The 14,471-nt window shown below is 37.5% G+C and overlaps 1 protein-coding gene across 4 annotated transcripts in view; it reads left to right on the top strand.

Annotated features, from left to right (window-relative positions):
* Nucleotides 1-13,804, top strand: part of mta3 (metastasis associated 1 family member 3) — a 156,893-nt gene extending 143,089 nt beyond the window's left edge. For 2 of the 4 annotated variants that reach the window (XM_008115702.3, XM_008115705.3), the window contains one exon: nt 10,791-10,948. In XM_008115702.3, coding sequence (XP_008113909.1) covers nt 10,791-10,802 — 12 coding nt within the window. In that variant the 3' untranslated portion in view covers nt 10,803-10,948. Of the gene's footprint in view, nt 1-10,790 lie in introns of all 4 variants that reach the window. The other 2 variants (XR_010003223.1, XM_008115701.3) reach the window with 2 other exon arrangements.
* Nucleotides 13,805-14,471: the final 667 nt, after the last annotated feature.

The raw sequence follows: 14,471 nt of genomic DNA, 5'->3' as shown, positions 1-14,471 counted from the left end.
GATGTATTGAAAACATTGACTACAAAAATGTGTTGGATAATCCAGAACGTTGGATAAGTGAGTGTTGGATAAGTGAGACTCTACTGTATTACTTGTTCCCCTGTTTCTCTGTTCTGGTATTTTGTGGGTTAAGGTCTCAATATGGATGGGGACATTATTACCAGCAATATCTAGTCTGATAATGAATGGACCCAAATGAATAGAACCCTCCAAACTTGTATTATGCATGTTTTTTCATTTTTCTGTGTGGAGGCATTGTGTGTGTCTTAAGTCATTTATAAGTGGTGATGTTGTAAAATGCTGCCCCTTATATAAAATGGTAATATCAAGGTTTGCTTTTTGGATTCTTAATCTGTGAATGCATAATCTATGGGCAGAAAGGGCCAGTTCTAGACTTTGATCTAGGTAATATTAGTAAGCAATTATTTGCTAAACAATAGGAAAAGGAATAGAGATGATAGAGAAGGAAGGAGGATTAGCTGATTAACACTATCATTACCAAAACTGAAATAAGATTCATCTCCCAATCCTACTGACTACTTATTGGATTTGGATTGGAGATTGGAGTGTTTTCATCCCAAATTACCAAATGTCTTGGATTAGCCCTAAGGCCACTTACATGGGGTAAGTGTTGTAGTACAGTCTGAACCTGAGGCTGATGGGTTCACTGATGGTTTAGAGATAATTGTGGGATTTCCTGTGATGAAAATTCAAGTCAGAGAAATGATGGTTCTGTCTGGGAAAAACCTTACTCAGAAAGTAGAAGGATCCAAGATCAGTCAGAGGAGCCAGAAATTGCAACATTAAATAAGGAATCGGGCGAAGACCTAAGTGATACAGAAGACTCCTAGGGGAAAACACCTGGAGCTACAAAAGTCAACAAAAGCCTTTGTTTACAGATTAGAGCAGTGAATTAGAGTGCTTATGTGGGAAAGTTGAGGAGAACATTCATGGGAAAAGAAATGACTTCATGAGTGCCTATTAATTGGCAAGTTGTTTACCTAAGAGTTAGTTCAGGCAGCATAGCATTCAAGGGAGAAGCTAGACCTGAGTTCTTTGGTTGTTGTTTCAAGTCAAACCTTGGTTTTGGATTCAAGTATCCTGGAAGATTTCTATGTTCTTGTTTTTGTATTCTTGCTCAAGTTTTACTAAGTATACCTTTGTGTGTGGACTTATGCTGTACTTGGGACTTTCTGGCTATTCCTGGACTATATTACCTTGGGATTTGCATGTGACATTTGGATTACTGCCTGGTTATCACCTTTTGCTAACCCTTTTTTGGATTATACATCTTCTTTCCTTGTTTTTGGATTTTTCATATATTTTATGTGTTTTTACAATAAATTGTTTGCTTATACTCTGCTTATGTGGTGCTGTAGCCACAGGGATCCCCAAGACTGGGGTGCAACAGTAAGATGTATTTTATACTGGAGATTTAGCCTTAAATATAGAGAGGAACACTGTGGCTACCTAGAGGCTGATTTGTAACAGCTGTATTTTCTGTATCAAATTATGGAGAAAAATGAACCTAATTTAAAAGGGGAAAATCTTAGATGATTTTATTCCAAAAAAAGGATTTTAAATATATGATTTTACTTGATGACATCTTCTATTTGTCTATTGCAAGTAAAATGTTTGATATTCAATTAGACTTTGAAAAAAGAAAATTTTACACAATGGCAGAAGCTCAGAAACTGAATACCAAAAATATTTTCCAGTTGAATATCTTGTTCAGATTTTCTAATTTATGTACATTGCCACTCATGGTATACTTAACTCAGTTGATATTTGTAAGAAGAATCTTATTTGTGTTTACTCAGAAACAAGCAGAAATAGATCTAACCTTGTATGCATAGACCATAGCCTTGGAAATGTTAGTTAGTTGCAAATCACAAATATTCCATAAAAGAAAAAAAATAAAATAAAAGGTGCACACAATGTGTTCAAGTCAGGTTGTCATGACTGAGATGAGTCAGGAAGGACACTGACTCACTTTTTGTTAGGTTCTGCATCCTGCTGCAGAATTTTTATCTGCATAAGTCATCATTTGCTTTACTTTTTCTATTGTCAGTGTCCTAATTTGAGAATTGCTAGGTTCTTTTTCAATAATAAACCTCCCCACTCTCGCTGCTTATATAATGATAAGCTGGAGAATCTTCTCTCTATTATTTTTCTTCTCCTCTTGATTCCAACATTTTTCCCACTTTTAACAAAGCTTTAAAATAACACTTGATTATTTTGCACAGATCTATAAGCATCTCAAGATATAAATCAATTTTTTAATTACTGAAGAAATTATTGGCAGTCATCGCTTGTTGTAAGTAGTAAAACTGGCCAAAGTGCCAGAGTGACTTGGAGAGGGGAGGGGAGGAGTAAAGTAGGGATTGGCCACTCTTTCCTCTCTTCCTTGTTTGACCACTCTGGGACCTCAGCCAGTGGCCTCATCTACATTGACCACTTTGGTCAGTGTGAGGTTGGATCAGCCTCCAGGTGTCTATGTGCTATGTGGGGACTGATCAGACATAACCCAGGAAAAGCCATTTAACACAGCTTGCATCCTGGGTTAAACTAACTAGAGAGAAAACCTAACTCCTGAAGCAGGATTTGGACTCTCTCCTGAGTTAGGTGCTGTCCAGATAGTTGCAGTTGGTTCCAAGCAGAACCAGCTATCGATGTCTCTACAACTGTCCCACACTCCTTGGCTTTGGCCGACCAAGGATGCAAGATGGCTGTGAACTACCTTATGCTGGGGGCTTCTTCTCTTAGTACCATGTCATATGACTTGTTCAGGAGCATGGACGAAGTAAAACAGGGGTTCAGGTGGTTTCTGTTGGGCCACAAAGTGTCTCAGATACCAAATTGAGCCCATTTTATTGGGCTGTGTGGAACCACCCAGTTATCAGCACTAACAACCACCAATGACCACCAGCAATTTCATGCACCATGGTTGCCACTTTGATGGGGACAGAATGGTGACAGTAAGTGCAATCCCTGTCTCCAGGCTGCCTGAGCCTAGGGAAAGTGGTATGTCTGTGTAAACACCAACAGACAGTTCTAGATCATAACCAGCCCAGCTGTTTACATGTTGCCAAAGTGTGTGTTACTCCCCTGCATTGGGGAAGCTCCAGGGTATCTCCAGAGTTTGGATAATGTTAGGCAAGGCCACATCAAACAGCCTTCCCAGGCGCATAGGGTGAATGAGCTCCATATGAATATGAATGCCACAAAGTCCAGTCATCCCCACCATGCCTTATTTCAGTGGTTCTCAACCTGGGGTCCCCAGATGTTTTTGGCCTACAACTCCGAGAAATCCCAGCCAGTTTGCCAGCTGTTAGGATTTCTGGGAGTTGAAGGCCAAAAACATCTGGAGATCCCAGGTTGAGAACCACTGCCTTATTTGATCTGTGTAGATGGGCTTAATTAAGCAGACCTAAGTAGTTGATACAGGATTCTGTCCTATAAAATTAAAACAATAAATAGAAAAAAGTTAAACAAACATTAAAACTGAATAAAACTGGAATACGTGGCAGTGTACATCCAGCCTTAGGTCACATTAATTTCACATTATAGAAATTAATGCAGTTTGACACTACTTTAACTGCCATGGACCAATGCTGTGGAATCCTGGGATCTGTAGTTTTCTGAGGTACCAGCACTCTTTTGCAAAGTAGGCTAAATATTTAGTAAAATACAGTAGAGTCTCACTTATCCAACATAAACGGGCCAACAGAACGTTGGATAAGCAAATATGTTGGATAATAAGGAGAGATTAAGAAAAAGCCTATTAAACATCAAATTAGGTTACGATTTTATAAATTAAGCACCAGAACATCATGTTATAAAACAAATTTGACAGAAAAAGTAGTTCAATACGCAGTAATGCTATGTAGTAATTACTGTATTTACGAATTTAGCACCAAAATATCATGATATATTGAAAACATTGACTGCAAAAATGTGTTGGATAATCCAGAACGTTGGATAAGCGAGTGTTGGATAAGTGAGACTCTACTGTATTAACAACAACAACAACAACAACAACAACAATAACTTTCTTTATAGCTTGTCCTATCTCCCCGAGGGGACTCAGGGTGGCTTACAGCAAAATAAAACATATTGGTAAAAATAACAAACCAAAAACAGCTTAAATAAACAAGACATAATACAACCATGACTAAAATTATTGGGGCTAAGATGGTATACAGCAGTGTAACGAAGGTAGATGTTCAACAGAATATGACGGGTGTATATAAGGCGTAATTAAAAATGCAGTTCCAGTGACTTCATAGCATTGAGCCATGACACTTAAAGTGCTGCCAAACTGCATTCATTTGACTGTGTAAATGCACCTTTAGTAATTTCTTTCCTACTTGACACTCACCTACCGTGTTTCCCCGAAAATAAGACAGTATCTTATATTAATTTTTGCTCCCAAAGATGTGCTAGGTCTTATTTTCCGGGGATGTCTTATTTTTTCATGAATAAGAATTCACATTTATTGTTGAACAAAAAAAATGAACATTTATTGTATACTGTACAGTAGTTGTCATCACAAACCAGCATAACCAGACAAACTGTGAATCCTATCAAGAATTTCTTGTTACTACCATTATTTCCATGTACAACTGGTATGTACATTTACCAATCCTGCACGCTCTGGTCTTCTGTTTGGCAGGCGCTGGGCATGCTTCCAAACAAAACCTTTGCTAGGTCTTACTTTCGGGGGAGGCCTTATATTTAGCAATTCAGCAAAACCTCTACTAGGTCTTATTTTTCAGGGATGTCTTATTTTCGGGGAAACGGTACATCTTTCACAATTTATTGGGAAGTCTGCAAATTTCAAACTTTTTAAAAGACAGGGGTCATCAATAGAGTGAATATAGAAGACACTTCACCTAGAAATGCCAAGAAAGAGGGCTGTATTTGGTTCACTTATTTGAATAATGACCCAGGAAGGAAGACGTAGAGCCTGTTGTCTGCTTGGAGAGTTATAGCCAGTAAAAACAGGGTTCGATAAGAATGAAAACAACTTTTAAAAGTTACATTTGTACCCAAAAGAAAAAAAATATCAAGGGTAGCTATCTTTCATTCTATTGCAATCACAACATTATGTAGTCCCATTCTTGTCAGTGAAAAAGGAACAAATTACTGTACAATGATTTGTAGCATCTTCCAAGGACTGGTTTCATTAGCAATCTCCAGCTGTTCACAGTTCGGCTAAATCCAATTTCCGTCTCGACTAGAGCAGACTTATTGAATGACTGGAACTTTTTAGTCATTACCTATGTAACTCTCATTCTTTTCATAGGTCTTGCTTTAGTTGAGGCTCAAATGGATTTAATCTATATTGCACTCTTTCTAAGCAATCTAGGAACAATCTGCATTTTTCTTTTCCAAAGGGGATCTCTCATAACAACACTAAATGATAGTATCTTTCTAAGGATATTAATATGCCATAAATATTTATTTAGTACTATAAAAAGTGATCTCAGAACAATACCAAATGATTTATTCCCCTTTAAAGCATATTTTAATTTAGGTGTCATAAAGAAGTCTTGCTTTAAAAGTTGCTCTCACATAGCAACACGTAATGATATTATTTTTAAGCATATTAAATTCATGAAGAATCCTTATTTTAACTAAAAATATATAGAGTGAAAAAGAAAGGCACAGGAAAGTGAATTTTAAAGATGTTTACATTCCTCGTCTTTCCATTGTGTTTATGGAGGGGGGGGGGGAGACATTTTAGAGAAAATTGACTAAAGTTTTGTCTTTTTCTTTCTTTCTTGTCACTCAAGCTACAAACATTTGTCAGGTTTTCTAAAATGAATGACAAATAACATGTTTAAAGCAAGTAAGGTTGCCATTTGTCCTGCTTTACAGATGACAGTTTGAAGAGCTGTTTGAAGAAGGCATGCTCCATTGGAAGGACTGTGAAGTCTAAATTAGGGGTCAACCATAAATAAGACAAGAAGGGCCTTTATTTTCGCATTGGCAGTAACCTCTTGAGAAGCAACTACATTGGGTTGCTGTGAGTTTTCCGGGCTGTATGGCCATGTTCTATTAGCATTCTCTCCTGACGTTTCAACCACATCTATGGTAGGCATCCTCAGAGGTCGTGAGGTCTGTTGGAAACTAGGCAAGTGGGGTTTATATATCTGTGAAATGTTCAAGGAGGAAGTAAGAAGTCTTGTTTGCCTGAGGCAAGTGTGAATTTTTCAACTGGCCAACTTGATTAGCATTGAATAGTTTTGCAGTTTCAAAGCCTGGCTGCTTCCTGTCTGGGGGAATCCTTTGTTGGGAGGTGTTAACTGGTCCTGATTGTTTCTTTTCTGGAATTCCCCTGTCTTCTGAGTGTTGTTCTTTATTTACTGTCATGATTTTAGAGGGTTTTTTAAAATACTGGTAGCTAATTCATTTTAATTTCCTTTCTGTTGAAATTGTCCACATGCTTGTGGATTTCAATGGCTTCTTTGTGTAGTCTGACATGATAGTTGTTAAAGTGGTCCAGCATTTCTGTGTTCTCAAATAATATGCTGTGTCCAGGTTGGTTCATCAAGTGCTCTGCTATGGCCAACTTCTCTGGTTGAATCAGTCTGCAGTGCCTTTCATGTTCCTTGATTTATATTTGAGCGCTGGCGTTTGGTGGTCCCTATGTAGACTTGTCCACCAGGACAAGTACAGGAGAGAATGCTTCTGGAACATGACCATACAACCTGGAAAACTCACAGCAGCCCAGTGATTCTGGCTATAAAAACCTTCGACAACACCACTTGAACTGCTATGGCTCAATGTTATGGAATAATGGGACTTGTAGTTTTAAAAGATCTTTAGCCTTCCCTGCCAAAGAGTGGTAGTTCTTCATCAAACTGGTATGGCAGTTTAAGTAGTGTCAAACTGTATTAATTCTACAATCTCTCTGAATAGTAGTCAAATGGATTCTACTTGGTATTCCACACTGTGCTGGTGAGAAATGTTGCATTTCTTTTTAATTTATGCATCATTATAAATATCCATGGGTACCTATTAATCAGCGGTGTGCAATTATAATTCAAACTTGATATTTTTGTTGGAGCTGAGAACATTTGATGTTCTTTGGTGATGCACAAATGGCCACCCTAAAGGCAGAGATTTCTGTTGCTTTAGAGACTACAACACGAAGTGATGGATTCAAATTTCAAGAAAAAAGCTTCTCCCTAAACATGAAAAATAACTGCTTTTAGAGTAAGATCTGTACAATAGTATAATAGATAGTCTTGGAGAGTGGGGTACTTTCCATCATCTTTAGACAAAAATTAGTTGGGTACTTTTCATGAGTTCTTTAGTTGTGTATCGTTGCGTACTGAGATGTTGAATTCGATGGTCCTTCTCCTTCTAAATTTTTAAGATTCTTATATTCTGATTGAGTTAACTTCTCTACAATATTATAGGTTTGGAAAATGTAACCCAGGTAAAATTCTTTCCTATTAATAGTTTGGATTCTTTAGGATTTAAAAATCCAAATTACAGTGTTTCCTCATTTATTGCTGGGGTTAGGTTTCAGGACCATCCGTAATAAGTGAAAATTTGCGAAGTAGGGACGCTATATTTATTTGAATATTTATACATTATTTTAGCAGTTATACACTATTTTAAGTCTATATCAACCAATCGTGTGTTGATAAATCGCCTCCTTCTCCTCCCGTTGCTGCTTGGGCTCCTTTTCTCTCCCTTTGGCTTCTCCTTCCTCCCTCCCTTGTAATTTTTTATGATTTATAATAGTCTTTTAGAGTTTATTGAAAAACCGCAAAACAGTGAATCTGCGAAAAGTGAACCACGAAGTAGTGAGGAAACACTGTATATAAAGTTGTGTCCTTGATAGAAACAGACCACTACATTGACATATATTCATATGTTTCACAGGACAAAAAGATATGTTATAATTCCATGGTCTAATATCACTGTTTCCTTGAGGGTTCATATCAACTTAGTGGGTTTCTTTTTATTTATTTAAAGGTGTTTTATTATGGCTACAGTAGCTGCATTATTAAACATGGCAAAGGAATTTAGTGAGAAAGTGTGAATAAATAATATTCTTGCTACAAGGGTAAAATCCCATGTTCTTTTATTTTAAATACATTTCAATGTCATATCTCACAGTGGATGGAAGCGCAGACATGCTTTGTTCTACTATTTTTTTTAAAAAAAATAATGGCAAAACATTGCAGGATGGTTGGCATGAGTAGCATGTCACCTTTGATTGCTTTTTGAAAAGAGAGATATCGTTAAATGCATAATCTTCACTAATATTTGTTTGAAATTATTTTGATGTGCATGTGCATCCTCATATGCTTCTTGGCTACCAATGGATACTAGCAATAATTACCAGTGGCATTTACTGGTATGTGTTCCATTGTTGAGCAATCTCATCTCAAACAGGGGGACTAAAGCCTCTGCAGGTTCAGTTTGAGGCATGTCAAAAATCTGCATCGTGTCAAAATCAGTCCACAGTGGTTGGATGGGTGGAGTGACGCCCATATGTACTGCTAACAGCAATGTTTCTATTCCAGTCTTCAGATAATTATAAGTCTTCTGTTTTCAGATTTATCTCACAAACCTGTCAAAAAGCAAAAGCTGTGACTGATAGATGAAGAGTGGGATAAAAATATAACAAAAATACACATAAACATGTGTCTTCAAGTTGCCAGTTCATTTCTGGCGATCTCTTGAATTTTATAGGGACGTCTTAGGCTAGGATTATTCGGAGGTGGTTTTTCCATTTCCTTCCCATAAATATAACCCACAGCACCTGGTATTAATGGCAGTCTCTCACCCAAGGACTAACTGGGGCTGGCTTTGCTTGTCTTCCAAGATCAGGATAGATCTGACTTCTTTAGGATGTTTAAGCCCTATATACATAGTAGAGAAGGCAAAAATATGTCTGGTTGTGGGTAACACAGGCACAAGTGTAAACTAGACTTTCCCCTTTAATTTGTGATCTTATTTGAAAAGTTCAAAATTTTATCATTATGATACATACATACATACATACATCCAAAACTGAGGAGTAAAATTCTTGAACTTTTCAAATAAGCCCACAATATAAAGGGAACAGTCTTTGATGTGTAACACAATCTCCTTCCATGAAAATATTTCCTACCTGTCTGCCTTTGAAGGAGGGCAAGTTTTTATGAATTTATGTTTAAAATTCCTTTCCTTATCACTTTACTTCTCTTTTCCTTGAAGTAGAATGGCTTTCATGTATTATTCCCAATAAGAAGTATTAAAAAGGCATAAGAGAGTGAGTTGCGCGGGGAGACATATAATTTAAGATGATATTTCATTCATTTATTTATTGAATATATTCTCCACCAATCTTGCAGGATGGGATTTTCAAACAACCCCCACCTGTTTATGTGGACTCCATTTGTTTTTATCTGCTTTGAAAATAGCTGCGAGAAAACTGCTCTGCTTGAAGGCAGATGAGAATATAATTTTCAATGTTTACTGTTTCATTTTGTTTTTTGGTAGAGCTACAATGCTTCTGTTTTGATTTTGTACAACTCAAGGCTACTTGTGGATATAATGACAACTCCCCCCCCCCAGCCTGTAACATATGTTACTTTGATAGTATTACAATCATTTAGTGTAGCAGCTTGCATATCCAGTAATTCAAATTTTTCTGGTAATAATTTACTAATTTCCAAAGCTGCATGTTAGGTTCAGTGCAGTTCTGAGCTGATTTATGTCACATTTAAGAGATTTGTTGGATTCGAAACACTATGAGGGCCAAAAAGCTGAATGACTGGCAGACTTGTTGTAAAACATGATGTTTTGGTGTTTAATTTGTAAAATCATAACGTAATTAGACGTTTAATAGATGTTTCCCTAATCCCTCCTTATTATCCAACATTTTTGCTCATCCAACATTCTGCCAGCCTGTTTATGTTGGATAAGCGAGACTACTGTATTTTACATATTACAATACTGAATGCAGGAGGAGAATATACTGTATTCTAATTTTGAATTCTGGATGCATATTCTTATTTACATGAAAAGAATCCTAACATTTAATACATATTTTCAAGTATTTTTCATTCAGCCTATTAACTCTTCTACAGCAAAATAGTTGGCAATTAGTTCTGCTAAAACACAAAGAGGGCCCTTCCACACAGCCATATAACCCAGAATATCCATGCAGAAAATCCCACACTATCTGCTTTGAACTGAGTTGACACTGCCATATATTCCAGTTCAAATTAGATAATGTGGAATTTTATTCAGTTGTATGGAAAAGGTCAGAGTTATCTGCTTGGATCTCACACCACTAGGTAGATGCCAGAACCTTACCCTGCTTATGTAACTCTTCTCTTGCAAATTTCTGTTGCATTAAGTTAGAATTCTTGGTAAAAAGAAATATGCACATGTTAAAGGAAAGATTGATTGCTAAATAAAACACCAAGTCTTCATCTCTATTTATTGGCCCGGATGTCACATTTAACTTAAGAGGGACCTTTTTCTAACTATATGCTACAATTTTGAAAAACTGTTGTTTTTTTTTGGCTTCCAAATCTCACTAGTCTTTTTGGTTTAGAGATTCTGAGATCTTCAGTCCAAACACTTCACATTTTCAAGTTCTGGTACAACATATGCATTTCATTGTCAGTCAGCTTGCAATCTTCATTATGTTAACTCCCCATATCTGTCAACAATTCCCAGTTTCTCTGTTTAGAACGAGGATTTTGTATTTTTGATATATCTGAAGATAAATGACTCACCTCTCCACCCATCTGTTTTTTTTTCTTGTACAGAAAACATCGTAAGCAGTTTACCCGATCACAACTGAAAAGAGCCTGTCGTACCCCATGCACTTTAATTCTGAGGAAGGTGAAACCCCATACGACTCACAAAGAGACTCAAGAGAATTTGAGCAATCATTCACAGCTGAAGACACAACAGTGAAATCTTGTTTTGTGGTTATTTTTAAAGCATCAACGCAATTTCTGAAACCTAACAGAAGACTATTCTTTCTGTGTCAAGGACAATATAATGTTGGATCTAAGGAATGAAATATAGTGTTGGTCTTTCTCTCAAAAGCAAGAAATGTTTTGAGATAAGGCAACCAAGATAAAAGATAATTGATATCTACTTTTCTAAGTGCACTAATAATCACAGCTGGCATCTTATTGATGAGAACACAGAGAATCAATGTAGCCCTTTTCAGGATAAATTCATGCAACTTGTTAAACCAGCATATGTGAACTTTCTTCTACCAAGGCTGTCTCCTGATGAATCATGTAAATAAAATTTCACCAACAACTTATTTAACCATTGAAGATTTGCCTTTTGAAGCTCTTGGGTATTTGCACTAGCCCACTCCAAATGCAGAGCTATTTCTGTTAAAGCACGGCATCATCTTACTTTGATTTTTTGGGTGTCCTAAAGCGTATTGAACTTCAGAAATTCAAAGAAATTAAACTGCTACTTGAAGACAAAGGAAGAAGGCATAAGCATAGAAAATTCTGAATGCATGCCTGGACTGGATGAATTAAGTATCCAGATATCATTGGTAATCACCCTTGAAATGATTTTTTTCTCAAATATTATAAAGGAGTAGTGATTTAGTGTGTTGGATTTTATGAAAGCAGCCATTGGCCTGAATTCTTATTCTTTGACATAACATTAAATTTGCTTCTCTCATTATTTGTTGATATTATTGCATAATCCCGAGGGTTGTTTCAGTCGCTCAGGCAGGCAAAGTTCTTTCTTGATGGGTGGCGTCAGCCAGGTTTTGATGAGCAAATGAAATAGTCTCTACCTAATAAGGACAAAGGCATGTGACAATCATTCAGGTTCTATTGCAGCATAATATATGATGCCCTGTTTTCATACTTCAATGCCTTCAGACACCAGATACCTCCCATTGTGTCCTTCCTGCATCCTCCACAACAACAAGGAACAATAAGGTATGATAACAGCAGGATGCAATCTGGATTGTGTCACTCCCTAAATAGTGTAATGACGCGAGATTTATGGTGCACTGTGGGGAGGGAGGAGGAATGATCCTTAATGCAGTGGTTCTCAAGCCTTCAACTCCCAGAAATCCTAACAGCTGGTAAACTGGCTGGGGTTTCTGGGAGTTGTAGGCCAAAACACATGGGGACCCACAGGTTGAGAACCACTGCCTTAATGGATCTCTATGCACATACACTGAAGTTTTTTCAGACATGAAATCTCTGGGCATGAAATCTGTTCATTTCAAAATGGAGAGGGAGTTCAAGTTTAGGCAGGATTGCTGCTATCAGCTTTAAATTTAGAATCATATTCATGTAGTTGGAAGGGACCATGTGATTCATCTAGTCCAATCCCTGCCACACGGGGTACATAGTTAAAGCTGTCCTGAGATATGCTCACCTATCCTTTGTTTAAAGATCCCCAGAGAAGATGTTACCTCTTCTCCATTAGTCTGACTATTAAGTTCTTCTTCAGGTTTAGGTTGAATCCTTTTCCTTATAATTTGAATCCATTGATTCATATTCTATTCTATGGAGCAGAAGAAAACTATTGAAATGTAACAGATGAAATCTTGTTTCTTCCTGAACTGGTAAAGTAGTTTTAGGCTAGTTTTCTTCTCCCAACCACAATGTTCCCTCCCTTATCTGCAAAATGAAGGTGAGAATATTGGCTTACTTAGCAAGGTTATTGTAAGCATTACTGAGATAACTTATGCAAAATGCTTTCACCACTGTGGAAGTGTGTCATCACCATGACTATCATTATCTTTGGGAAGAAGACACATGATGCAACAGACTTCTTGAAATTTAATAAGGATTCCCTAGGCTGATAAAGTGCAATTACAAAAAAAAGGCTCCATTGGATAGATCTTACTACACACTGTCATGTCTCCCATAGTTGCATTGTGTTTGAATCATTGTTGAATTATCTCTTTTCATTTATGGGCAAAACATGTCAATCAATCCATTATCACTGTCCCTATGTCACTCTTCCTTGTGCGATAATGTCCTTCCACTACAGTCCCAATATAGCAAAGTGGAGAAAAGTATTGTGAGAACACCCAATCTATGCGACTGTGCAATTATGGCAAAAGACAGGGGGTGGGGAAAATATTTTTAAAACCACTGACACTGAGTAAGAAAGGTTATGCAGAAGACTGATCCAATCAGCAAAGTACCAGCATTGCATAACTACTGCGAGGTGTGAAAGTGATCATTTTAATAACAGTATGCTTCAATTTGCTTAAATAATACAATTGTGATGAGAAAGCTAGTTGGTGTGATAAAGTCCCAAATCCATTTGTAAGTGAAGTAAGAGTGGAGCGGAAAACTATCAGGCTGTTTATATTTATTACTGCTTCTTATTCTCCAGTTATTGCCTTTCTAGCCATTTCAAATTTAAGATAGTAAAATAAGCCTGTAAAGGTAAGAGTATTAAGTGAGTGATTACGGGTGCAACACATAATGTCAGCAGTGCACAATCCGAGGAGTCTCAGCACTTAATACCCATAATAGCCCCTTCCAGCAGTAATTCTTATCTTTCTTGTCTTTCCCAAGGGAGGAGATAGCACTACAGCTGTTATAAAAGGATATGCTCCAACTGCTGAAGAAAGTATGAATCTAATCCCTTCCCTTAACATATTAATGTGGTAGAGTGGATTGTAAGGTATTGACCCTCCTCTAATGTTGAGTAACTTGAATAACTGTGCCTTTGGAGACTGCAACAAGCGAGAGTAAAAGCACCTGAAATGTTTGTGGTTGTGGTCCTTCTCTGTATTTTAATTGCAGTGTATAAATAAATAATTGCTTGAGTTGTGTTTGATTTATAACAAGAAAAATAATGCGTAAGGCCTAATGTTCTGGATTTTTTTCATTCCAAATGTTGCAAACTACAAACTGTTACAAACAAGCAGAAGTACGGGTTAAGGTGCATCCAGACAGCTCCTTAGAAGTGGGAGCTGCCACTTCTTCAAGTGGGGCATTCAGATGATGCCCCACAGAAAAACAAGTGCATTCGGCACAAAGGAGGAAAACTCTTCTTTGTGCTGAGATTATTGTTAGCAAGAAAGAAGCAGGTCTTCTTGAAAGACCCGTGTCTTTCTAGCTGCAGGTGCTGTGTAGATGGGACCGGGGACCGTGCTACATGGGACTTCCGGTGCCCATCTACACATCTGTCTTAGGTTTCTTGGGCTGTTGGAGCCCAAGAAGCCCAAGACAGCCCCCACCTCCTCCCAAAACCCATTTAAAAAGCCTTAAAAACAGGAAAAAAAGCTCACAAGGCAGCCATTTCCCCTTCTTTGGAGATATTCTGGCTCATACCAATGATGTGCCAACAGAAGGGGAGGCCAGGAGCAATTGTCCTCCCCCCTGCTAGCAACAACCCCTCAGAAAAGCACACACTTTCTGGGTGTGGGGGGGGGGTGTGGATTTCAATGCAAGTCATATTAAAGTGCTGTCTGGAACTGCCCTTAGAAGCCT

This window comes from Anolis carolinensis, chromosome 1 (assembly GCF_035594765.1).
Source record: "Anolis carolinensis isolate JA03-04 chromosome 1, rAnoCar3.1.pri, whole genome shotgun sequence".
NCBI lineage: Eukaryota > Metazoa > Chordata > Lepidosauria > Squamata > Dactyloidae > Anolis > Anolis carolinensis.
This window is presented reverse-complemented; position numbering and strand designations above follow the sequence as displayed.